This window comes from Capronia epimyces, assembly GCF_000585565.1.
Source record: "Capronia epimyces CBS 606.96 chromosome Unknown aczIQ-supercont1.11, whole genome shotgun sequence".
NCBI lineage: Eukaryota > Fungi > Ascomycota > Eurotiomycetes > Chaetothyriales > Herpotrichiellaceae > Capronia > Capronia epimyces.
The window spans coordinates 586,052-611,990 of record NW_006912914.1 but is presented as its reverse complement, the minus strand read 5'-3'; the positions used below and the strand labels follow the sequence as shown (position 1 = coordinate 611,990).

The 25,939-nt window shown below is 52.2% G+C and overlaps 9 protein-coding genes across 9 annotated transcripts; 3 read left to right on the top strand and 6 right to left on the bottom strand.

Annotated features, from left to right (window-relative positions):
* Positions 1-291: 291 nt before the first annotated feature.
* A1O3_10266 (uncharacterized protein) lies at positions 292-2,124 on the top strand (the record flags this gene model as incomplete). Its single annotated transcript, XM_007740356.1, has 1 exon — positions 292-2,124. The coding sequence occupies one exon, from the start codon at positions 292-294 to the stop codon at positions 2,122-2,124; it is 1,833 nt and encodes a 610-aa protein (XP_007738546.1).
* A 625-nt stretch (positions 2,125-2,749) lies between these two features.
* Positions 2,750-6,180, bottom strand: A1O3_10265 (uncharacterized protein; the record flags this gene model as incomplete). Its single annotated transcript, XM_007740355.1, has 3 exons — positions 2,750-4,595; positions 4,845-5,911; positions 6,076-6,180. The coding sequence occupies 3 exons, from the start codon at positions 6,178-6,180 to the stop codon at positions 2,750-2,752; spliced, it is 3,018 nt and encodes a 1,005-aa protein (XP_007738545.1).
* Positions 6,181-8,342: 2,162 nt separating this feature from the next.
* On the bottom strand, positions 8,343-8,690 carry A1O3_10264 (uncharacterized protein; the record flags this gene model as incomplete). The annotated part of the gene is made up of 1 exon (XM_007740354.1): positions 8,343-8,690. One exon carries the CDS (start codon positions 8,688-8,690, stop codon positions 8,343-8,345), a length of 348 nt encoding a protein of 115 aa, XP_007738544.1.
* A 3,713-nt stretch (positions 8,691-12,403) lies between these two features.
* A1O3_10263 (uncharacterized protein) lies at positions 12,404-13,558 on the top strand (the record flags this gene model as incomplete). The annotated part of the gene is made up of 1 exon (XM_007740353.1): positions 12,404-13,558. One exon carries the CDS (start codon positions 12,404-12,406, stop codon positions 13,556-13,558), a length of 1,155 nt encoding a protein of 384 aa, XP_007738543.1.
* A 554-nt stretch (positions 13,559-14,112) lies between these two features.
* A1O3_10262 (uncharacterized protein) lies at positions 14,113-14,925 on the top strand (the record flags this gene model as incomplete). The annotated part of the gene is made up of 2 exons (XM_007740352.1): positions 14,113-14,199; positions 14,308-14,925. The coding sequence occupies 2 exons, from the start codon at positions 14,113-14,115 to the stop codon at positions 14,923-14,925; spliced, it is 705 nt and encodes a 234-aa protein (XP_007738542.1).
* Positions 14,926-15,655: 730 nt separating this feature from the next.
* On the bottom strand, positions 15,656-17,246 carry A1O3_10261 (uncharacterized protein; the record flags this gene model as incomplete). Its single annotated transcript, XM_007740351.1, has 2 exons — positions 15,656-16,787; positions 16,996-17,246. The coding sequence occupies 2 exons, from the start codon at positions 17,244-17,246 to the stop codon at positions 15,656-15,658; spliced, it is 1,383 nt and encodes a 460-aa protein (XP_007738541.1).
* A 2,223-nt stretch (positions 17,247-19,469) lies between these two features.
* A1O3_10260 (uncharacterized protein) lies at positions 19,470-19,655 on the bottom strand (the record flags this gene model as incomplete). The annotated part of the gene is made up of 1 exon (XM_007740350.1): positions 19,470-19,655. One exon carries the CDS (start codon positions 19,653-19,655, stop codon positions 19,470-19,472), a length of 186 nt encoding a protein of 61 aa, XP_007738540.1.
* A 2,460-nt stretch (positions 19,656-22,115) lies between these two features.
* On the bottom strand, positions 22,116-23,229 carry A1O3_10259 (electron transfer flavoprotein alpha subunit; the record flags this gene model as incomplete). The annotated part of the gene is made up of 2 exons (XM_007740349.1): positions 22,116-22,690; positions 22,752-23,229. 2 exons carry the CDS (start codon positions 23,227-23,229, stop codon positions 22,116-22,118), a joined length of 1,053 nt encoding a protein of 350 aa, XP_007738539.1.
* Positions 23,230-23,917: 688 nt separating this feature from the next.
* On the bottom strand, positions 23,918-25,467 carry A1O3_10258 (uncharacterized protein; the record flags this gene model as incomplete). Its single annotated transcript, XM_007740348.1, has 2 exons — positions 23,918-23,944; positions 23,998-25,467. The coding sequence occupies 2 exons, from the start codon at positions 25,465-25,467 to the stop codon at positions 23,918-23,920; spliced, it is 1,497 nt and encodes a 498-aa protein (XP_007738538.1).
* Positions 25,468-25,939: the final 472 nt, after the last annotated feature.

The following is a 25,939-nucleotide window of genomic DNA, read 5'->3' as shown; positions in this document are numbered from 1 at the left end:
GGCCTGGTTTGCGAAGGATACAAGCCACGATACAGATTCTTCGAGACTGTCTCTCCAGATCAGGACCATGAGCCCCAACCCTTTGAGACAGTCCAATGGACCACGCCCCTGGTCGCTGGCCCGATGCCACCGCTCTCGCCAGCCATTCCTCCTGATTGCCTTAGGGCGATGCCTGCACCTGGGAGGTCTAGGCGAGTCTCACATGCTGGAAGTGCCACCGAAACACCGCCTTCCAGCGCATATTCATTCCAAGACGAGGATCCATTCGCAAACACGTCGCCATCTCACTACATGACTGATTTCCCGGGATTTTCGCCACTGGACGAAGCCGTCTCCCAGGCCGCTCGGGCATTCGAACCGATAGAACAAGAACAACCTGACCAAGAAGCTGATCAAGAACAACCTGACCAAGAAGTTGATCAAGAACAAGCTGATCAAGAACAAGCTGATCAAGAACAAGCTGATCAAGAACAAGCTGATCAAGAACAAGCTGATTACCCCGCCAGTAGCCGCAATGAAACGACCACACTCAACGTGCCCGTGCAGCCGGATCGTCGTAAAACGAGAACGGTCGGTCCAGATTTCCTGAGGGATCAACCGCCAACCAGTATATTGTCTTCCCTGAGCCCGGCGACAAGTACCGAGTCTGCATCCGAAAACTTGTATCTTGCGCTTTGGTACAGTGAGGTGTCAGCACTACTGCCACCAGTGTTCCTGGAACTGACTGCCGTGATGCCCGACTTCCCACCGTTGGGAAGTGCTGTTCTAGCTATTTCAGCAGCCTACCTTTCCCACCGGGAGTCGTCCGTGGTCGTCACGACCCGTGGAAGAAAGCGAGTGTCGCGCTACATACCGCACAAAGACCACCAATACCAGAGTCTGATATACTACAACACGGGAGTACAAGGTCTGGCCGACAGCTTTTCCAACCTCGCCCAAATGAACCCTGTCCACATGCTGGCGACATCAGTCTTGTTTCACCACTTCGAACTGGACTCGGGCTCCTTCACCGGCGGTGCCGGACACATGGACGGCATCGACAAGCTACTATCCACCGAATACCACCAGCTCAACTCTAGTCGAACAGGGCGGGAACTGCTCTGCACGACCATGAGCCTCCGCGCGCTACACGTACATCGACGGCTTGTCGCAGGATCGCGGTTCTCGAAGCCCATCCATAAAGCCGACGGCTTTCCACTGAATAAATCCATTATCAACGGCCAGGCAGGATCGCATTACGATTCCATCACGATCTTGCTGTGCGACTGCATGTACACGGAGCGGAGAATCGTGTTGGACTGGTGCGCCTGTCGGGTCGAATCTCTCAGCCCCGACATCCAACCCATCATGGCCAGAATACTTGGTCAAATGTGTCTTCCTGAGTCACGGCAGGCTTCGACAAATTCTCAGTTGAAGGAAATCGACGAGTCGTACGGACGAAGCCTTGAGCAGCAACGCGCCCAGCTGGACGAGTGGCACGCCCGCCTTCCTCTCTCTGAGCTTCCCATCGACAGCTTCACCTCCCGACAGCAGGCCATGAATGGCTACGAGGACTCGGAACCTGACTTCAAAATGCACCCTTTGAAATTCCACACCTTTGAATCCGCCATGAACTATGCCTATTATGCCGCTTCGCAGATCTTGAGTTCGCCATATGTACTCGACCGGTTTGAGAAACCAACTATGACAACCGCTAGAAGCCTTCCATTCACGCGGCGACACTATCCATGGGAGAAGCTGATCTTGCGCATTGCCGCCGGGCTCGAATTTGCCGACTGCATCCACAAAAACACCTTCCGCACCGGCATCATGACGCTTTTGACTCTGTGTCTACTCTGGCGGCCTCGTCCGGATGTGGCGGTCTGGATTGACAATTGGATCCGCCGAGTTCAAGACCATGGCGTGCCACTCGACAGCGGCTTGCCGTTTCTGACTAGCCGCATCAATCCCTTGATCACGCAGCAGCATCGGAATGGGATGGATGTTTTTATGCTGTCACCTGTTGACACGGAAGACGCCGAGAAAACCGATCTCTACCAGAGCGACTTCAAGGCCCAGGTCATGGTGTGTGGCAAGGACAGACATACGGGGGAGTTGTATACTTGTCAGCTAGATGTTCCTTGATAGTAACTGGTTGACCAATCCTGTTGGAGAGATCTGTTGTGAAAAGTGATATACATATAAAACATAGTCTTGGACAAATACAGATCGAGTATAGTGATCTGATGATGATACTGATGATGATACTGATGATGATACTGATGATGATACTGATGATGATACTGATGATGATGCTGATGATGATACTGATAATGATGCTGATGCTGGTAATTCTGTAGGGTATATACTGTGTATAGTAAAAGTAAAGTTTAGTGACATTTCCTCTCTCCCTCTCCCTCTATCTTCTAAATCTATGATTCTCCAGTCCTTCTCCAGTACTAGATGTCAGACTGATGTAGGCTTAGGGCACTAACTTTAGGCCGAAAGTGCATTCTCAGCCTTGGCCTTGCCCGTTAACCAGAAGGCTAAGGCTGGTATCGGCGGACCTATATATGTGGTCTGGGCTTAGGCTCCCCCCTCCTCTTCCCATACCCCTTTGATAGCGAACATGGAACAATTCAACCTTTGACAAGTACAGGTAGAGGTATAAGTGTAACCACTAGCAACAGTACATTTTCCAACCCTCCTCCCTCCTTTCTCCTCAAAGCAATGTCTTCTCCCAGAATGTCTTCTCCTAGAATGTATTCTTCTAGAACGTCTTCTTCCCCCTCAACAATGTCCTCTCCCAAAACGCCTTCTGAGCCAGCAATGACGCTCGAATCGTCTCCTCCTTATGCCAGCCATGGCCTTCGCCATCGTACACGACCGTCTCGACCTCCTTGCCCAGCTCTTTCAACACCCGCTCCATCGTCCACGCCTGCACCGGCGGCACGACCGTGTCGGCCGCGCCCTGGAGTAGGAGGAGGGGCGCCTGGATCCGGTCCGCGTGGTAGGCTGCACTGCGACTATGATAGATGGCGTCTTGTTGCGCTTTGGTGAGTCCTTGGATCCTCTGTCCTTGCCTTTGCTTCTGCCCTTGTCCTTTGATCCCCTGCCCTTTGATACTCTGTCCTTGCTCTTGTCCTTGCACTTGTCCTTTGATACTCTGCCCCTGCTGATGCTTCTCCTCTAGCTTGGTCGGGTTTAGGCCATTCGTGAGAACGCCTTGACCCTGCTCCTGCTCATTGTCCGCTTTGCTGAGTCCCTTGCTCTCCTTGATAGTTTCGCTCTCGTTGCTCTCGTTGCTCTCATTCCTCGTCTTACTCTCTGTGCTCATCTCTCTCTCGTCACTCGTCTTACTTTCTGTGTTCGTCTCGCTCTCGCTGCTCGTCTCACTCGCAGTACTCATTTGGCTAGTCTCACTTGTCTCCCTCTCGTTGTTTGTCTTAATCCCATCGCTCATCCTACTCTCTGTCCTCGCTTCGCTCTCGTTGCTAGTCTTCATCTCTGTGCTCGTCTCGCTTGTCTCACTCGTTGCACTCGCAATGCTCGTCTCACTGGCAGTAGTTTGGCTAGTCTCACTCGTTTCACTCGCAATGCTCACTTCGCTCGCATTGCTCTCGCCCCCACTGCCAAACACCAACCCCAACACATAATGACTCTCAAACTTATGCGTGATCTCAGCAAAGCCCAACAAATCACTAATGCCATACAGACTGACCCCGCCGGCCCAGAGATCCGCATACATCCATGCGGCCTGCAGCACGGCATAGCCGCCGGCGCTCTCGCCGACGATGCCGACCTTGGTGGCGTCGACCAGACCCTTTGCCACAAGGTACGCGACACAACTAGCCGCGTCCGCGACATCGGCCACCCCCCACGCGCCGTCCAGCAGCTCTCGGTACGCGCGGCCGTAGCCGGTCGACCCGGCGTGGTTCACCTGCACGTAGGCGTAGCCGCGCGACGACCAGTACTGCGTGGTGAGCGACAGGCCGGGCGTCACGTGCGACGTCGGCCCGCCGTGCATCCACACCAGTAACGGCGGCTTGGTGTTGGCCGGGGCCTGGAACGCCGGGTTCTTGGGGGCGACGTAGATGGCGTGCGAGAGGCCCTGCTTCTGCGTGCCATAGGTGCGTGGGAAGCTGATGTGTTGGGCGACGCTGAGCTGGGTGGTTGGGATGGATAGAGAGACTGTAGGGCGAAGGAGGGTGATTGTTGGGGTGTGCCTAACGTTGCTGTCGTCCTCGTGCTTGTTGCCATTGATAGTACTAGTATTGGTAGCGGTGTTGGCATCGTTGTTCTTAACATTGCTGTTGTCCTCCTCGTGCTTGTTGGCATTGCCAGTACTAGTATTAGTAGCCGCGTTGGCATCGTTGTTGTCCTCCTCCTTACTCAAGTCGATCCGGTAAAGTGCCTGCGGCGCGGTACGAGTGCTGCCGATACAGACGAACGACGAATCCGACAGTCTAGCCACGGCGTTCTTCTGGATATCGACCACATCCAGCCCTAGGTCCTGGTAAGTTTCGGCCTCGAGGTCGATCAGGACCAGATGCGACGTGGCGTTGATGGAGACGCTGGCCACGAGAGTGTTGTTGGTCAATGGGACATATGTGCAGCTGTGAGTCGACGTTAGCTTGTTAGACTTGGGAGAGATGAAGTGAGGGTAAGGTATGGGGTATTGTATAGGGTATGGTATAGCCCCCACAGTACGGTGTGGGGTATGGTATAGGGTATGGCAAGGGTATGATATAGGGTTAGGCAGCATGGCATGGCAGTAGTATAGGTGTGAGACTCGACACTCGACACTAGAGACTCGACTCTGCGAGAAAACCAATGAAAAGTAGCACATATCATAGCACACTTACTTGCCGAGACATGGTTCTCGAATGCCAAATTCGGCTGATTCCAGTCCTTTCAAATGCACCCATTTTGCCATGGTGGTGGTGCTGGTGGTGCCATTACTTGCGGTGCCATTGTTGGTGGTGCTGATGCTGCTGCTGCTACCGCTGCCGCTAGACCCCTGATCCTGCTTCTGGAGTCTGTACAGTTGCCAGAACCCCGTCTTGTCGCTGACGAAAAACAGCGTGCCGTCCGGACCCCATCGTGGCTGACAGATGCTCTCTGCTCCAGCTTGGCCGGAGATGAGGATGGGATTGATCAAACGCGGAAGTTGGGTCTGTGTCGGTGTCTCTGTCTCGTCAAACTGCATCTCTGTCCGTGTCTCTGTCTCGTCAATCTGTGTCTGTATCTCTGTCGGCGTCCGTTGCGGCTCAAGTTGACAAACCTCCCACTCCGCCGTATACAGCTCGGTGCCCGTCCACGGCATGTCGGGATGGTTCCATTGGGTCCAACAGACGCGAGTGCCGTCCGGGCTGAACAGAGGGAACTGATAGAAATCAGCGCCTTGGACGACTGTGGTGACGGCTCCTGTGTGTGCGTCGATGGCGATGATGGAATTGTGGACATGGACGTGGTCCTTATCCTGGTCCTGATTCCCACCACCATCATCCCTGTCTCCGTTTCCATTCCCTTTCCCATCTCCATCCCCCACGTGCGTCTCTCGCACCGCCAGAATCCACTGCTGCGCCGTCGGATGCGTGCTGAACGCACCGAACCGCACATTCGGGTCCGGCTGCACAATCGTCTCGACCTGGCCGGAACGCGGGTCGAGCCAAAACACCCCGTTGGTCGGATGGTTGGTGAAGATGATGCGGCCGCTCGGGTGTATGGCCACAGATCCGCCGCCGTACTCGTGCACCGAGCCCATGGCGCTGTATTCGGCGGGTAGGACGTCACGGCTGACGGTGACGGTGGTCGCGGTCGGGTCGCCTGGGTCTACGCCGACGTCGACATCGACGCCCACTTCGACAATGGCGTATCTTCCGCCCTCTGTCGGGCGGGATTCCAGCACGTACGGTGTTCCTGTGTATGACTGGTTCTGGTCAGCTGAGGGCATAAGATGGATGGATGGGATGGATGGATGATGGATGATGGATAGATGGTAGATGAATGGATTATGGATGGCTCGACATCGACATGGCATCGACATGGCATCGACAGTACAGGGCATCGACAGGACATCGACAGCTTACTTACATCGACGTGTAGGCCTTCCAGATGGATGCTGCCGCTGGCCAAAAGGTCTTCTGTGATCGGACTCTCCCACGTGCCGTAGGGGGCGATTTGTACGGCAGCTGTCATTGTGTGTGTGTGTGTGTGTGTGTGTGTGTGTGTGTGTGCAGCAGCCAAAGTAATTCTCAATGAGTTCTGATCTCTGGATTTTGACTTTTGACTTTCTGTTCTGCTGTTCTTCTGTTCCGAGACCCAACGATCAATCAATCAAGAATCAGTATCAACCTCGACCTTGAAGGTTCCTAGCATAGACCACCACCGTAATAGATATAGATATAGGTATGGATATATACAATATCAGTATCGGAATCAGAATCAGAATCAGAATCAGAATTGATTCAATCCGTACAATCTCGTCACGGCAAACTTCAACCGAGTCCAACGATGCACATACACTCCAAGAATATAAAGAGGAGAACTTTAAAGTGCCAGTGTGTAACAGTAAGATGTTTTCAAACTAAGCCAAGCCAAGCCAGAGACATGAGACATGGTGCAACGATAAGGTAGAGGTAGAGGTAGATCTATGGTAGATAGATAGATACCCAACGCAAGGCAAAGATCGAGACAAAGGCGATATGGTGTTGACGTGGACTCCGGCTCCCACTGGACGGATTAGGAAGACGAGAGCGACGACTGCAGTTCAGTTCAGTTCCGTTCAGTGTCCGGAGTGGTGGAGAGGGTGGGGGGAGTGGAGCTCGCGTTGATTCCCGAAGAGGGAGATTTTCGAGGCCAGGCTGCGACACTATACTGTACACTACCTGTACACTAAGGTAGGCATGGCATGGCCGGGAGCCTTATCTAATATGTATATCCTATAACATAACATCATTAGATACAGTACATTACAGGAGACCGACGTAGAGGCTTAGGCCCGTTCGCGATGCACCCAGTACGCAGGACGGAGGAAAATACCAATTTGTCAGGCCAGCTTTCTTCGGAGGTAGTAGTAGTAGCAGTAGTAGTAGTAGAAGGCAAAGGGTTTGATCTGGTCTGGTCTGGTCTGGTCTGGTTTGTTGACACTATTCCTGCTCTTGATGTTATTGGCTCCTAATAACCTCCTAATGACCTCCTGATGACCTTCTGCTTATATCGCACTGGACGGACCTACAGCGCAAGCACAGCATTAGAGATCCCTCGAGATGATTGGCACCAAATAGGTAGGTACTGTCTAATGAAGGTTGAAATGTTCCATGTTCCATGTTCCATGTTCGCTATCAACGGGTCGCAGGGGGAGCGCATGCTATATAGTGTAGATAGCACCTAAAACAACCTTCTGGTTAAAGCACAAGCCTGGGAACGCCTAAGTTAGTGCCTGCAGTAAGTTTGACAGGTACATGGTGCAAGGTACAGTACTCCGTACGTACAGAACACAACAGAACTCTATACCAAATCCCATATCCGCCCATCACGTCACGTGCCTTGCACTCATCCTGGTCAACTTGAGGTTAAGGTTAAAGTCAAGCCTGCTCGCGGACTGGATGATGATGGTCCCTCATCTGCCCATTCGATTTGGCCTCATTTGGCCGATTTCGGCATTTTCTCGGCTCGACCGTCAACACTCGACACTGTTTGTGAAATTTCCCTTGGTGACCATGGCCGAAAGGAAGGTGGAGGAGTGAGCTGGGGATGGGATCGAAGTCAGAGTTGACTTCGTTCTCTCTCCCCCAATATTCTCTCTTCCTCTCTTCCCAATTCCTCTCTTCCCTTGGACTAGGACTAGGACTAGGACTAGGATTAGGATTGAATCAAGATAGATAGAGTACGTCTATAATTTAGACTCGGGGAAATGGAATCAAATCAAATCAAATAGACAACTAGTGGAGCAGCCAGCTGGACACGGCGCAGCATAGCACATTACTTGCGTCGGAAAGAAGAACGTTATAGTATAAGGACAGAACACAATGCTCAGGCAGCAGGAGCAGGCAGCAGACTGGTAAAGAGTAAGAGAATGAGTTAGAAATTGAAGTTTGAGTAATCCCCCATCCTATTCACCATCCCGCTTGTCCCGTCGCTTCTCATCTTCCCAGCAGAGGACGAGCAGGTAAGCCCTCATTCCTTTCTTATCCAGCACTGGAACTGGAGACTGTTGAAGGCTCCAGGACACGTTTCTAGCGACTGTTGAAGGCTCCGGTCCACATTTCTCATAGCGACAACGACAGCGACAACAACGTGCATGCAGTTGAAGCATCGACTTTGTGTATGTGTGTGCCAGATCTGCGCACGCTGGTATTTTAATGCCAATCTTTTGCCTTTTCTTTTCCTTTTCCTTTTTGACTTTCGTCCTCGTCCTCATCCTCACCCTCGTCCTCATCCTCACCCTCTTCCTCTTCCTCTTCGATGTGCTCGTCCTCGACTTGGGCTTGGAGATTGTTTTCGTCGGCGTAATGTAGACTTCCCGCATAAGAACTCCCGGGGTAAGATGTATAGTCCATATATTCCCCTATCGGCTGACCATCTTCATTGTAATTGTTAAAGGTAGTGTGTGATCCTTCTTGAAGCTGATAGTCATTCGGCCACGAGGATGGCCCCAGGTAATTCAGTAGGTCCGGATCTATCACGGAATCGGGAATATTTGGCATATCATCAACAGGAACACTAGACAACTAAGTTAGCTTTGCTAAGGTATGCCATGCCGCATAATGCTGTTCACATACGACGGCTGGTTTTCAGCCCATGTTGACGAGAAGCCAAGCATCGGCTGGTATGCAATTGCAGTTGCAGTAGCCTGTTCTGTTGATTGACTTGGCCCTGGAGCTTCAGAATACCCCGGATGCGCGTTGACCTTAGGGTCACTGTCGTAGGAACACTTCTTCTTCAATCTCTTGGTCTTTGAACATCGTTCACACGCCGTCCCTGGACTCCCAGCAGCACACTGGTCGACCGGACAAACGATGGTTAGCCTTATCCTCTGAATGGACAGTGTAGTGTGGCTTCCGCTCACCGGTTTGTGGTTGTGTCTACAGTTGTTACAGCTTTTGGGCTTTGGACCTTTATAGGGTCTATATCGATCTCTTCCCCTTGACTGCGAACGACCTTGACCTTGTTGGCCTGGCTGTTGGCCTGGCTGTTGGCCTGGCTGTTGGCCTGCTTGTTGGCCTGCTTGTTGGCCTGCTTGTTGGCCTGTCCGTTGACCTGCCGGTGCTGCAGTTGCCGCAGGGGTACTCTCGCCCTGGTCTCGCGTGTTTCTGTACAGCCTGATATTAGTCCCGCACGGCCCATTAAACGACGTAACAGGAAACATACGCAGAAGGGTCATCTATCGGCTTTGGCGGAGTCATGGCGATGGAATCTGTGGTAAACAGCGTATCCCAGATGCCGGCGTGTAGAATTCATCGGAGACGGAGAGGAATCATGGCTGAATCCGTCGGCGGAAGGCATATTTATACACCTCAGACAGACTCTTGTCTATCCTGTAACTGCTGGATTGGAACAGGTTGAATTGGATTGGATTGGATTGGATTCTCAGTTGAGAGCTGCAGAGTAGGAGCTGCAACTAAAGCTGCGCGGGACGGGACAGCCTAAGCCTGTCAACAACAACACACATATTACCCGGGCAAAAAGAGCGCACATTTCCAATCCTGGCATAGACACTTATGACCAGCGACCACCTATGGAGGACTCCCAGGGGACCTGGGCGTATGCCGCACCTGTACGGAGTACACAATGCAAGCCTTCTACGGTATAATCATGCCTTGGGCACGTATACTTCACCTCGCCCAGGCGGACCTGCTCGATGTTTTGGTCTCTGGGGGTTGAGACCGGATAGCCGGGCCGGATACAGTGTCAACCTTACCAAGGGCTGCAGAGTGCCAAAGCGCATGGAGTCATGGCCAACCCCCGCAGGATGGTTTGTAACAGCGCATCGTGATCGTTTTCGTAGCTGCACTGCATCAGGCTGAGCTGTATAGATTCGTATTTGGCCGACTCCCCGCGTCAATCAGGAGACTCGCTAACAGCAGGTTAGTACCAGTAGCCAGGTTGCCCGGCACACCGCCAGATACTCAACGCCGAATCATGAAGCTCTGAAACTGAAGAGGCAAAGTCCGGTGCCGGTGTGCCAGATTAGTGTCTTGCATGAACTGTCCAGGCTCGCTAATATGCGGCCACAGGCTACGTACTCCGTACATACCCTGAAACGAAACTGGAGCCTGAGCCCATGCGGCCACTAGTAAGCGAAGCCAAGTCATATAAATCAATCGCACATTCCACGAATTTTGTCACATGGCTCCAAGTCAAACAAAACTGGCTGAGTAGAATGCCGCAAGTTCTGCCACGTCTTGCTTCTCCTGCAAGGCGCACGAGGCAGAACAGAGGAGCTTGTGCAAAGGGGCGGCCCTAAATTTCGTGGCTGGTATGTAACCCCACCTAAGCGAAATCCTGGCTATCCGAAGCCGAAAATTGGGCCATCTCAAATGCCAGAACGGCGACACCTTTCGTTATTGACGATGCCAGGTCACAATGAACCCTGGCATTGTCGATATGTCCCGTCGGGGTTGGGAATGACAGCTGTACAGAAAGTCCACTGCAGACGGAGCCTTCAAATTTAGTGGAATGCAATGGAATAGCTTCGACCTGATCGTGATTGATACCAGCCTCCTCGTGACCCATGCTCATGCTCGAGCTTGCCTGGAGTAATGCGTACTTAGGACCTGATGACATACTGCAAGTTGATGGAGAAGAAGTGGTGTTGATGTTGACAACTGGTGCATAGCAGTTGTTGACTTGTGCTACGGGTCCGCAGCCGTTTCATCCCAGCCATGTCCGTTGCGGTTGATCGTGTCGAAGCCAATTGAACTGAGGCGGCTTAGATGGCGAGAGAGGATCGCTGTTCAGGTTACAGCCACCTTGACGAACCACTGACTCGTTTTGAGCCTTTGAGCCTTTGTTGATGCATGTACTCTGTGCTCTGTACTCCTGCTGCCAACTCCATGACAGCAAAGCCCTCTAGTGGAGTGAACCAGGGTTCTTTCAATACCTGCACCTAGCAGTTGTGGGTCTCCTCCATTGCCCACCGCCTTTGTGACCGGTCAGGGTATTCTGCTAGGCTAAGGTATGCATCGTGATGTTTGATTTGATGTTATTGCAGGTCGTATTTGGAGAGGAGGGCTGTCGAGCTGAGTACTCGGTGCATAGCATGTAGGTGGCAGACTATCTGTCGAGTGTCGAGGAACAGGAGCAACTTGATCAGACTTTGACTGGCGGTTCAGAAGACTCCATGTCCAGCGATGTGCATGACCGACTATTTTGTAGGCTCGGAGTACCGATGTCGTGTCCTGCTTGCAGTCAGTCCAACTAAACACCCAGACATGGCATCACGTTCGCACTGCCCGGCATCGTTGTGTATTTCTCGTTGGTGTAGGGGTAACAAGATCGTGAAGGGACTTCAAACGCTGTCTGATAGAACGAAGCACCGTCGGGTATAGACATTATGGAGCTGGGTGCAGGTGGAAACCGTCCAGAAGACCAAGTCCCCAAGGGTACCATAGGTTAAGGGACAACGGGCATGACTCGGCAGACGCGTCGCTGTACCTAGTGCTTCACTGCCAGTGTGACTCGGAAAGAAAGCGCAGCTGCCGCACTATCACATGACCGGGATCGCTTGGAAAATGGGGGGGTTATATTTTATTGTTTCACAATTCTTGTCGCCCATCGTGGTAGGTTTGGTAACCTAGTGGTACGACCACAGCCTTCGGATGCCCAGAAAGCGTATTAGAGGATTACGATCCTCTGCCTTAGGTGGTTATCCGTTCCTTTAGGGTTCGGCTCTTCAGTCCATACCTATAAATTCGAACTTCCTTTTTTGTCCTTTTCTTTTTTGGCACTTTTCGTCCCTTATTATTTTTGCCCGTGAGGAATTGAGAGAAGAATGTGTGGCCGGCGGTGAAGTAAGGTTCCGGGCATGGCTTGGCGACGAGGCTGCGGTGACAGGGGCGACCGCCTCGATATCAAACGGCAGTGATGCTCGAATGGTTTTCTGCCTCACCTGCGCAAAAGTAAATAACAATAACACTTCACTGTCAATACAACGCGTGAAAACTTCTTGTTTGTTGTTCGCAGTCTTCCATCCAAACTCTCACCTTTCATCATCTCCTCCCACCATCAACCAAACCTTTTCGTTTTGAACAGCTCTCTGTTTAGTAACGATCCATCTCTACTATCATCCTTCGAAGGCTCTCACTGTTTTCGATCACCCTCTTACCCTACCTTCGCGTCTTACGCAAGGCTTGATCCCTCTTACCTTTCACCATCATCTCACCTCTTACCATAATCTCACCTATTCGTAACTGGCATCATGGGACCAAAACGTACTCGACACCAGAAGAATCAACAAGACAAGACGAAGCGCTCTGAGCTGCGACGTAGATTCGGAGGACTTGATATCGATCAAAAAGACAACGCAACATCAGATACTCAGTCCGCCGCAGCTCCAACTGCAGCCCCTGCTAGGCACCCTACCCACGGCCCAACAACTATTGAGATTTCCAAATTCCCTCTTGTTGAGCGATGGGAGCAAATCGAAGAGGCAGAGCGAGCGTCAATTTCCAGACGACACAAGGCCAGAACTGGTCCATTCGCATTTGAGCCTGAGTACCTCCCGGTTCAGATCCACGCTGCTGTGCCAGTTCACGGGAGCTTCACCCGAGAGATCGAATCGGACATTGTCAAATGCAACACCATTGAGGCAATCAAGGACATTGCCAAATCAAGCCTTCCCCTGGAGTTCAAGCGTTCCAACATGAAGCTCAATGAGACCAAGTTCGCCGGAATCATGACCTACGGTCCAACCACCGAGTTCTCCACGAGAACTGTCAACAACGTCACTCGCGGTCTTTTCCTCGACGAGGACGCCTACAAGAAGTGGTGGATGACAGTCAATATGACCAAGAGAGAGGAAGGAGATATGGTCAAGGTCGCCGTCGTCTTGTGGCACGAGGGGGAGGCCAAGGCCAAGGGAGTCCAGTTGCCGGACTTCTGGACGGAGGAGAACACACGTGTCCTGGGCAACATGTTGGAGCGGCTTGATTGGCCAATCTTCATGAGCCAATCTGAACTGGAGGCTGGCTGCCGTGCATACGAGAAGTTGCAGGGCCAGCTCCAGGAGGCCAGGAGCGATGCAATCCTGGCGGGCGACTGGAAGGACGAGCGAAAGGAGCTCAAGAGTGAAGTCACCAGTCTTAACGGTCAGCTTCGCCGAGCAGTGGCCGCCAACACGAAGTTCTCCGGCCAATTGATGGCCATATCGAAGGCCTTCGATGAAGGCGATATGGAGAAGGCGGGTGGTCTCTTGACTGCCTGCAAGAAGGCCATTGAGGCCAAGGAGAAGAGAGAGGCGGCTGAGGCCGAGGAGGAGGATGAGGAGGCCGAGGGGGGCGAAGCGGTCGAGGAAGAGGAAGAGGACGCCTATGGCCCCGGAGATCCCTCCGACGACGAGTGGGTTCCCTATTAGGGGGCGTGCTCGTTGTCGAGCCTCGACTGACTTTGCTCCCAGGAGTGGCAGTGTACAGAGTAGATAGGGGCAGGTGACGCCCACAAGATCACCATGAACAATGTGAGAAGTTCGGAGACTTGCGCAACCCACAGAAGATTGTTTTCCTTTTTGATATGATATCGATTGACGTTCAAAGTTGAGAAATTGCAAGTGCCGGCGCCGAGCCCGCAACGGGCCGTGATCCCGCCGCCAACATCCAACCAGGATTAGTCATCAGTACATGCACCAACCAGGCAAATACAACCGGACCAACACAGGTAAGTATATGTAGGAAAGCACTCCTGATCCTGAGAAAGATCATTACAGGATCTCAGTTGGATTCTCTACCGCAGGAATGTCACGTGGAGACAGTGAAGGATGTCGGTGAAGCAAGGAGTAACACCTGCGGTGCTGGCCTTCATTACCTATAATTCATCTGGTTCTTCCTCTCTTTCTTCTTTCATCATTTTCTGGTAAAAGATTTCTGTCTCTATCTTTTACGCATTATTTCTGCACAGACGCGCTACTGCAACATGAACAACAAAGTTCCCCTGCTGGTAGGCTCCAGCAATTATATCGAATGGCATCGAACCTTCGCCCGCGTGTCCAAAGACAAAGATGTAAGGGACTTGCTGACTGGAAAGTTCAAGCCCATGGCGTCTGAACCCGATATGGATGACATGAAGTACCAACCGTGAAACACGACTATCAGCCAGCCAAAGTTGCAGAGTCTCGGTCTCGCACAAGACAGCAACGCTGACAACGAAGCTGACGCCGCCGAAACCCCTGCCCAAAATCCCTCGAACACCTCAGTCTTCATACCCGACAACACTGCTTTCGCTCGTTTTCAGCATGATCATAGGCAATATGAGAAAGGTCAAAAGAAAATCAAGACTGCGCGCAAACTTATCACAAGCTCTGTCAGTCCTATCATTGCGACACGCATCCAAAACAAGGATGATCCTGTTGAAGCATACGAGTTCTTGAAGAAAACATACAAGGTCTCGAATACGAATGCGCGACAAAAGTTGCTTGCTCAACTCAGAGACACCACTCTCAACAAGTACAAGTTCAATGTCGAAAACTATGTCAGCAAGGTATTGGAGATTCGTGAGGATCTACTCGAATACGACGAAGAACTCAGCGACGAAGAAGTCTCTGAGTATCTCCTTTCGGGGCTTCCGGACTGCTATGCTGGGTTCAAGGAACATTACGGTTGGCTTATGCGCTTCCGCGGCGATCCTGATGGACACGATCTTCAAGCTCTCACCGAAGAACTTATCAAGGAGAGCGCGCGACGTGACGAAACTGCCAAAGCCAAGAAATTCAAAGCAGCCATTTCATGATCGCCGACACCAACGCCCGACGGAAGTTACTGGAGTATGTTGAGGGTTCAAGACAAAGACACTACAGCTCCTACCTACCCAGTTCAACTGGTCACACGGTTAGCTACATAGCGTTGCACGGCTGTCTTCAGTTAACGTCGTGAGATTTTGGTTAATTCCTTTAATTAACAAAAACCCAGGTAGTTGCTAGTTGTTGACTGAGAATTCCACAATCACCATCACGATAACCCTGGCACTGGCACTGGCACTGGTAAGACCGTGACGATGGAATTGATACATTGAAATTGAATGTGAATGCACTACTAGTAGTGCTACTACTACTTCTCAGGTTTAGTATCGCGTGTACCCCAGTCCAGTTGGATTCACTCACCAGAAGTATTCACTGCTTTTGTTATTCTCTTGGCGGGGTCGCGTACCTACATAAGGTACGCGACCTCCCTGCCTCTTTTGTACTTTCATCATCATCAATTCTTCTTGCTATCAGTTTCAACTAGGCCTGCCTGGGCTGGCCCATGGCAATGGCAACAGCAACAGTTCAGATAACATGGGACAGACACCAAAGGGTAAGAGGAGTTCATGAATCTATTAATCTATCAGATGAGTCGACATATGACTGTTGATGTTACAGGACTCGGAGTCTAGGTAGGCGTGTCTGACCTCCGAAGCCATGCCAAACCAAACCAAGCCAAAGCAGAGAAATCATTGCAATTGCAATTGCAATTGCAGTGCATCAGACCTTTTTCATCAGGCTGGGACCCCCAATGTACAGCCTGGAAACCAGAAACAAAACACATCCCACCGCACAGGTGCAACCGCTAAAGAGCTGCAGGTACAGGAAACCACCGTGGTCGCGGCTGATCAAGGCGCCGCCGATGGGACTGCCGGTCAAGGCGCCGATGGAGCCGGCGGCGAAGACAACACCGGTACGGACGCCGATCTCTCGGATCGGGGAGATCTCAGCTATCAGGGCCGGGGTCAGGCCGATGGCAGCGCCGGAACTGAAGCCAAACAGCGGGGCGAAGACGATCTGACCGGCGTTGGATTTGGCGGGAATCCAGAGGGCGAGGATGAAGATGGTGGTGAGGGTGCAGAAGACGGTCATGACGTTGAACCGGCCGACCTTGTCACCGAGAATGCCCGGGAGGGTGCGGCCAAAGATGGAGGCGGCGTTCAGGATAGACACAAGATACTGCGCCAGCCCGATGGACATGTGGCGGCCGCTGGCGACAGTTGTGATGAACGAAAAAACAGGAAACATACCCCAATAGAAGAAGAATACCGCCAAGGTGGTCAGGATCATGGGCATTTCGCTGAAGGGACGCACAAAGGCCGCGAGACTGAATGGCCGTTTGCCGGGGGGGATGCGGGAGCGGAGAGTCAGGTTGGCGAAGATGCACAGACCCAAGATCAGGAATGCGCAGGTCCGCATGGCCCACGGAAAGCCCGTTTCGTCGATCATGCGGCTGACGATGATGGGAAACAGGACTCCGCCCAAAGAGCTGCCGGAGGCGGCCAGGCCGATGGCCATGCCGCGTTTCTTGAAGAACCAGGTGGAGACGCAGGCCATGGCCGGGTTGAAAATGAAGCAGGCGCCGATGGCCGAGCAGACGCCCTGGCTGAGGAGGAACTGGTAGTATTCCTTGGAGATGGATGCCATCATCAGCCCGAACACGTGCATGAAGGTGCCGACAAGGAGGAGGTATCGGGGACCGTGGTTGTCGAAGATGTAGCCGGCCACCGGGCCCGTGGCGAGCATGAAGAAGGTCTCCAACGCCGGAATCCACGCCACCGTCGACGGCGAATACTGACTGAGTTCAGCTCGCATGTAGTAGTCTTGGAACACGCCGATACAGTTGATCCATCTGCAGTTGAGGACTTGTCAGCGCGGGCCATTGGAGGATAGAGGGTGCCCAATGTTCAGAATATATTGAGCTGTGACATAGAAGTGGGAAATTGAATAGGAAGTGAGATATTGGATAGGGAGATGAAACCGAAAACCGAAAACCGAAAGCTGAAAACTGAAAGCTGAAATTTGAACGCTGAAAACTGAACGCGTTGTATTGTACGTACCCCCAAGAAACGAAGAAACAAGCCGCCGCCCCCGCCACGGTGAGCCAAGCTCGCAGTCCACCGTCCGGAAACGAGGCCGGGTCCATCCAAGGGTTGTAGGGGGCCTTTGGAGCCTCATTATTTGGAGCATGTTCGAGCGACGATTTCTCCGTGTCCTGCTCGGGCGTGCTCTGTGGACCTGTAGTAGCAGCAGCAGTGTCGGTCTCGTTCAGGCCCTCGATTGGCACTTCCTTCTCCAGTTCGGACGACATGATTGTTGTTGTTGTTGAGAGATGTGGATGGTGATTGTTGTTGTTGATGAGTGATGTGAATGGTGAATTTGATATATTCCGAATATTGGGGACCGTCTATTCTCGGGTGAATTGGATTAGATTGTCGCGCTGAGCCGAGCCGAGTTGAGGGGTGGTAGATAGATCCTAGCACCTGTACTAGAAAGTAGATATGGAGATGATGGAGGTTGGGTCGAATGATGGATTTGAATCGAATGATGGATTTTGGATTTTGGGCCGTGGATGTTTGTTCTTCGGCCGCGGGAAATGCTTTGTCGCAGAACTGACGTGAAGACTTTGTATCCGTACCGCGGCGGCAAGGCGTCGATATCGAGACCTAACCTATCTATCGGCAATGGGTGGTACGGAGTATATCGTTCGGGTATACCTAGGTACGAGTATCCCGGATGTACAGTAATACCTGGACTCGTATGTACTGATGTGCCAGCAGATCTAGTACAGTATGTGGTACCTAGTATGTACCCAAGTATGTGGAAAATGGACAACCCCCGCGCCGTGGGACTGCTCAGGTATTTATTGTTGATTATCCGTACATATCAACAGATTTTCCCCCTGCCCCGGTCGGAACAGAATGCGAATTTGGAGCCGAGTGGGTTCGCGGGCAGCCTAAGGCCCTTTGACGAGATCGGCCGATAGATGCTTTCGGCTTTAAAAAAGGGCGACGCAGGGACCAAGGACCGTGGGTGGTTGATTGATGTACGAGGATGGATGGGATACCTCAGTACATTAGTAATAAGTGCGGAGTAAGGCTTTCATATATCTGACTCACACATCTGGCCGACAAGGAAATGGTACGGAGGACGTGTACATGGTCGTGGGCTCAGGCTTCAGACTCAATCATGGGTATTCATGATTACTGTGTAATGTTCACAGCTCGAAAGGTGGGAGGAGGAGGACCGTTGGTGGCAGTCGTGCACGTGTGTCCACAGTCCACAGTCCAGGGTTCGTACAAGTCGTACATTCCTCGTACGCTGTAACCGTACTTCGTATTCCGTAGCTATTGGTTGGTCTGAACAACTATACTAACAACCTACTAAACAAGAAACAACTTCGGCTCGCTCGAAACGCGCCAGTCTTCGCTCTTTCGGTCGGAAAGCAAAGAAAATGCACGGCAGGCAGGCATGGCAGGCATGGCACCTGTCTCGACTAATCAACCGTCTACGGTTGCAGTCCCGCGGTTGCAGTCCAGTACCTGGGAGTACGGAGGACGGAGTTCCATGGCATCTGCCAGTCAGTCTCAGTCTCAGTCGCAGTCACGGTCAGTCGCTGTCGGCTTTAACAGGTCGACTCCTCGGACATAACTCACCTTTTCCCTTTTCCAACAATTTCCCAACAACAGCCCGGAGTTAAAGATTTTCTCTTTTCTGTTTCTGTTGCCTGGGGTGTTTTTAGAATGAGTCACAGCATCATTCGTGAGAGCATCCTTGTGGTTCGAGTCACGGCATCATTCGTGAAGCCATCGTTGTCATCCTACAAAATCATGCGTATGGTCATTGGGGAGCAGACTCGTGGGCCAATGTGTACGTATACATGCATATGGAGGTTGGATGGCCATGGGCATATTGGTGCAAGACACCTCCGCGTCACTGCAACTACAACTGCAACTGCACAAACATATCATTGTGCCTAGCCTTGGTCGGGTGAAGAACCTCTCGACGGGACAGGGCTAAGTATCCAGTGTGTTCTATGTGCTTGAAGTCAACCGTTGCAGTTGAATCAGTCACCCTGAGCCTCAGCAATTCAAGTCAAGTCAGGGCAGGTCACGAAATGCCTCAGGGCACCCATTTAGGCACCCAAATCGTACGAAACCCACCTGAATGGGTGCCTGAATGGGTGCCCTGAGGCATTCCGGCAGATCAGGTCCGAAGTTCATTGAAGTCTAGTTCCTGTTGTCACATGCATTCTTGAGCAGAGCAGCTGTAGCTCTCTCACTATTATACCAACGTCTGCATATCGACATCGTCCAGTCTCGCGATGTGTATCGTCCTCAATTCCATCGTCTGCATTATCGACATTGTCGTGGTCGTCATCATTGCCGTTGCTGAGGAATTCGAGACAAACCGTCACTGAGGAATTTGAGACAAGGCCCCCACGGCACCACGCCACCCGATTCCCTCCTAACAAAAGCAGAACCATCTGCCCGCAGTATATCTTTTGGTTGTTCTAGGAAACTCTTGATTCACCTCACCTCAGCGACATATAGACACCCCTGGCTTCCCACTTGACAGCCCTCTGTTCAACAGTCTCGGCCTTGGGTCGAGATTTCTCCTTTTTCTCCGAGTTTGACTTTGAATTCTTGCTAGTGCTGGGCAGCAGCGCTTTGAGACTCGACATGGTCGAAGTGCTTCGGATGGACGCGGCGTCTGTCATGGTGTTTGTCTTTGCGTTCGAAGGGGCCATTCTATAGACAGATAGATATAGATACTATGTATGTGTGGATGTGTGGATGTCGCTCGGTCTTTATACCCGTATTATACAGGCACAGAACGGTGTGTGCGAGTCGTTGATGTTGTCGATATAATTCCCTTCCTCTTCTGCGACAAGACAAGAAATGTTGATTGTGCTTGGTTGTACAGGGCTGGTAAGAGTCGACAGCTGATGTGATGAATGTGAATTATCTGTCAAGGTAGAAGATATAGAATCGACGTGGGTAGACAGTACTCTCTCTGTAGTGTATAGAATCGACGTGGATCGTGGACAGTCCTCTCTCTGTAGTATAGATTCGACGTGGATTGTGGATAGTAGACAGTCCTCTCTCTTTACTATGTAGTGTATTGAATCGACGGCCCGAGCGTTCCCTCGTTCGTTGGTTGCCTTTGACCTCTTCAGGATGACTGCGGATGGAGATGGTGATGATTGAGAACAGAGAAAGTCAATGCCTCAGGCCACTTGACCAGACGTATATATACCTACCTACCAGGTACCTAGTATACATATACCTACGCCCGAGGAGACCAAATTCGTCAGCGTCAGCGTCAGGTGGGCTGTGGGCTGTGGGCTGTGGGCTGGACGAGGTCAGCTATAGGTAGGTAGGCCATGGTAACTACCGTCCTGTAAACCCCTACCGTGATTAGTAGTTTCTTTGGATGCCTGAGGAAAATAGAAAATACTCCGTAATATGACTGCTCATGACTAGGTATGACTCTTCATCTTCTGCACTGAACCAGAACCAGAACCAGAACCAACAACACGGTCCAGTCACCAGGATCCAGTCACGTCCTTGGTCCCCACAATCCACAATCCAATCCACAGTCCACTATCTGGCATCTGGCATCTAGCATTGACATCCAGGGCGCACTATTGACACTATCCGTACTGCAGACCATTACTGACTCATTGATATTATTATTGTGATGTACTCTGCAGACCATGATTACTTATTGATATTGATATTGTGATCGGTTCACCTCAGGTAAGAATGATACAATTTGTGATTTTTGTATACGTGACATTGATTTGTGTAGTATTGCTCCGCCTCAAACCTGGTGCTGGTGCCTGCGAGTTGAGAAAACATGGCTGCCTGGCGATCGGCCATACCTCCAGAACGGAGCAGGGAGCAGGGCGCAGGGAAGAAGGGAACAGGCAACAGGGAGCAGGGAGGTGGGAGTACGAGTACGAGTGGTGGGAGTACCTAGACTGCTTTGTCAGCCCGGTCTTGTCGTTCGCATCCCGCCCTTTGAGCTTGTCTAATGTTGGTGCCTGCACACAAGGCTAGACAGTAGACACTGGCTAGTATACGAATACGCCGTACGCCCTATGGCGTTACACATTCGATCTGCAATTTAGGTATTTATGTGTCACTACCAACTGCTAATAATTAGGTACCTTTCCTGACCGGCCACGTATAGAATGTCGGTATACTGTAGTCCGTAGTCCTTGCTGTCTAGACTCCCGATGCGGACATTAACGCTGAGTACGCTGTACGGATACAGCACCTTAGGTACCCAAGGGCCAAGGCAAGAGCGCGTACAGTACCTATTACTCCAACATAGGTACTCCGTACAGTGCGGATATTACAGTGCGGATAGTAAGTAAGGTACTCTGTACCCCTACACCACCTGGCACCTACAACTATCCAACCCACAACCTAACCTAGGTATTTACGTACCTACCATTGCGTTTTGCACCAGTGCATCGTATTCGGGTTCAGAGCCACAGCCAGAGCCACAGCCCGGCGGGATCTCCACCAGAAGATGCGATGACTCAGACTCAAACATCAAAGTTCCCATTCAAATTCAAAGTCATATTATAGGTTAGGTAAAATCCCCATCACCATCACCATTCACGCCTTTTGACCGAGTCAATAAGAGTCGAGTCTACGAAGTGGTCTGCTTATAGATCGGCCCAGCCCTAACCCTGGTGCCTGGCTCTAGCTTGGCTTGACTCGACTCGACTCGTTCTCAGCCACTTCTACCGTGGTCCCTTCCCCTTCCCCTTGCAAGTCATGCGATAGGACGAACATGGTCAGTGCTAAGGTATGGAACAGATGACGATCTGGATCTGGGTCTGGGTCTGGGTCTTGGTCTCGTATCTGAACGCTTCGAATGTCTTCCCTTCCCCGGCCGAATTAGGAACCTAGTAAGCAACATGGTCCGCCTTTGATATACCGATAGGTACTACCTCCCTTAGCTCTGTATGGCAAGGACATTGCACCCGGTACATCTTTTTGAGATACCTGTACTACCTCCCTCAGCTGTGTATGGACATGGACATTGTACCCGGTACATACAGCCCTCGGTCATGTCACATCCAATAGATATATTTGAACATCTATACCCAGATTGCCTGCCTGTCTGCCTGCCTGCTTTTTACCCTTTGACTCTTCTCTCTCTACCGCGCCAACTTCTCCGTCAACTCGGGAACCCTCTCAAACAAGTCTCCTACCAACCCGACGTCGGCAACCTGGAAAATAGGCGCATCCGGGTCCTTGTTGATGCAAGCAATCACCTTGCTGTCCTTCATTCCAGCGAGATGCTGAATGGCCCCGGAAATCCCCACCGCCAGGTAGAGTTGCGGAGCGACATTCTTGCCCGTCTGCCCAACCTGCAAACTGTTGTCCGCGAATCCGCTGTCCACCGCCGCTCTTGAGGCACCAATGGCCGCCCCGAGGGCGTCCGCCAGCGGCGGGATCAATCGCTCAAACTCCTCCTTGGACTTCAAGCCACGCCCGCCAGACACTACCTTCTCCGCCGATGCCAGTTCCGGTCGGTCAGACTTGGCCAAGCTTTCAGATACCCATTCGGTTTGTGACTCGACTTTAGGGTCGACCCCCTCCTCCACCGACGCTGAGCCGCCCTCGGTCTCGGCGGGAGCAAAAGCGGTTTGGCGTACCGTCAGGAATTTGATCGGGTCGGTGCTCTGCACGGTCAAGATCGCATTGCCGGCGTAGATGGGTCGCACAAAGGCTGTGGAGAAGTATCAGTAGACCATCCCGAAAAAGGGGGGTTGCTTGGTGTAGACACTCACTGTCCTCGCTCTCGATAGAAGTGACATCCGAGATCTGCTGGGCGTCAAGCAACGCCGCGACGCGGGGCAGGATGCTCTTCCCGAAAGCAGAATGTGCCGCAATCACATGCGTATAGCCCCCCTTCTTGATGTTCTCGACCAGCAACGGCGCCCAGTTCTCGGCCAGCCCGCGTTCATATGCTTCGCTTTCCGCCGCAATCACCTTCTCCAATCCCTGAACCTTTGCAGCCTCTTGAGCGATCGATTTGGCGTTCTTCCCCGCCACAAATCCATGCACGGGACCTCCAAGCTTCTGGCCAGCCGTGACAGCACCAAGAGACCCCGTGTTGAGGACGCCGTCTTTCTGCTCGAGAATGGCGAGGGTGGATAGTAGTCGTGCGAGGGATGACGAGTGCGACTGTGCGAAGAGGGATTGGGATTTCGGACCGGTCTGAGCACGCACAGCGCGTAGGGCCGAGTGTCTCGCTGCAGACAACATGACTGACGCCAGACTCGGAGAAGCCCCTTCAGCGGTGACCAAGAGAGAATGAATTGGCTCGATGGTTAAACAGCAGTGTGAACATGAGCAGCCGTCATCTCAATCCTTTGAGTCGACGATTCGACGTTTTGCGCACATGAACTCCGCCCTAGTCTACCTCGGAAATGCCGCTGCGCGAGCTGTGGCCGGAGCCAACAGGCCCGATCTCGGAACTCGGCCAATCCGGATAGACCCGCTTATATACGGGAGGCTTGACAGATCAGTCGCTCAGAATGCAAACTTGAAGGGAAATGGAAATGATAATGACTTTTGGAGAGGTCAAGAGTTGCCGCTGACTCCTCGGTAAAGTGGTATGGTATCTAAACTGTCCTTCTTACGTGGCGGCCCACTCATCTCACCTCGACGGACTGCAATTTGGATCAATACTGTAATCAACCACATGCGCACAAAAGCAGTCAATCCTTCCCGCCACGCCGCAGGAATGCCGGGTAGCCCTGCATACCTATCCATTTCGCTATGCACAGTGCTGAACGCTAAACTCATATCGCCCCTGAAAGAGACATGCCAGGAGGTGGTGGAATAGACAACAGAAACAGCTAACAATAGCAAACCATGCAGACCAGCCCATTCTGTCCCGTCAGTATCAGGAAAGCTCACGCGGATGATGCAGCCGTATTGGCACAGTCGATTATTTCGGTTTTCGCCAGAAGTATTGCTGCTACACGTCAGTATCCACTCTTTCACATTCGACAGCGCTGAAAAGTATACCTTATGCTGCTTGCGGCATGCTCGCAATCCAGGTTTGCGTAAATCATTCACCACTGCTTCCTTTCTCTTGTCATCCTGATCTTCATCCGGAATATAGTAGTACTCGCTCTCGAGAGCCTTTCCTGCCGCGTCTTTTCCTTCCCTGGCTACCTCCCCAATGCATGCTGTCTCCCTGATGATTCTCTTAACATCACTGCTTGACAGAACACCTGCCTCTTGAGGAAGATGGCTCAAAATAGTCGACAATGGAGTAGATGACAATCTTGAAAATGCAAGTTGGTTGATAATGTGCCCCTGTACGTCGATTTCTGGAACCGGCTGTTTGGCCAGCCCTGGGCCTTGATTCGGCTGAAGAGGTTCCACATGTATTGACCGGGAGCTCTTGACAGAAGTGTCGGGATTAGGGGAGTCTCCAGCGGTGAATGCGGCCATCCGCGGCAGTAGGTTAGCTCCATACGGTCCAAAGGAGTGAATGATCGGGTCATTCTCCTCGTCATTGTCAGAAAAGTCCTCGGTAGTGCTGGAAACGTTGATCTGGGAAACGATGGGGTTCTGGATGCTTTCCGACAGAGCTTGGGTAGTCTGGGACACTTCTAGCACGTCAACGACATCGCTGACCTTTTGGGGTGATACGGGGTCTTCGTATATCTCAACAGGTTCAACCGGGGCTCGGGCTAGAGGATGAGGCGGTGAAGACGGCATTATTGCTTGGACGGCCGGTGAAGGAGAAACCGGTGAAGCAGGTCGTCGCCGGGTTTGTAACGGGCTTGGGCTTGGTGGTGTCGAGTGGCGTAACATGACACGCTGCCGCTTGGAGGGCGAATCCTCCTCTTCTTCCTCATCAGATGATATGGCACCCAACCGAGGTTTCGGGGGCCACATGACTACCACACGACTGTCATGAACATCAAGCATGATTTCAGCATCCCTGACATCCGAAGAGAACGTTTCCCCCTTCTTGACCTCGTATACCTGGCCCTTGCAGTGTATCTTGACACCATTCCAACCGGTACAAGTGATCTCTACCCGATCGCGTTCTAGACTCGAACTCGCATGCTTGTAGCAAGCTTCGACGTGGACCCTGGATATCAGGCGATTGGCGGACAACTGGTAGTCACAAGAGGCGCTAGATCGTCCCATACGCGTTATCTTGCCATCGCCCTCGAGGTGAATGGAAGGCACGGCTCCGAGAGGCGTCCGTTCCGAGAGCGTGGAAGAGGTCTTCTGAAGATTGGACTTTGCCGGGGGAACGCGTGAGGGCGAAGAGGAAAGGATGGCAGTGGAGGAAGTGGGCACTGGCGTAGGATACGTTGGGTGCTCGTCCAAGGCATCTCGGTTTCGCTTGAGAGGCCTCGGTAGAGACGGCGACGACGATAGTGGCTCGAAGGCGGGCAGGAGGGACATTGCAGGTTTCCTAGAGCCCGGAGTGGGAGCTGCATTGGTCTGTGAGAGAGAAGTAGAGGGAGGCATGGTGCTCTAGCCTCAGCTATCTAGATAGTGGCAGCCGAGGGACGGCTACAGCCAGCTTGGAGCGCGTCCTCGGCAGGAGAAAACACAAGCCCAGATAGTCGAGTCTGCTCATGAAGAGATCACAGCAGTGAGGACTCGAGGAGGCGGACACTAGACATGTCCAGCAGCAGTGAAGTGGAAGGTGGTCGAGAAGAGGTCGGCTGGAGTTGGAAAAAGAAACAGACAGTGAGTGCAAATGCAACGGGCACCTATACGCGCCAATTCGCGAGTTGGCGCGTTTTCGCACAGGCACATTTGCAACGAACGGACCCGCCAGCTACGTCAATTTTACCAGCAGCGAGAACGTACGTTTCTTCGAGATGTGGCAGATGCCAGGACTATTAGACACGAGGCGATGTAAGCGTTTGATTTGGGCAATTCGACTCTCCCGACTACGATCTAGAGCAAGCGAGAATGACAGGCGGCTCGGCTT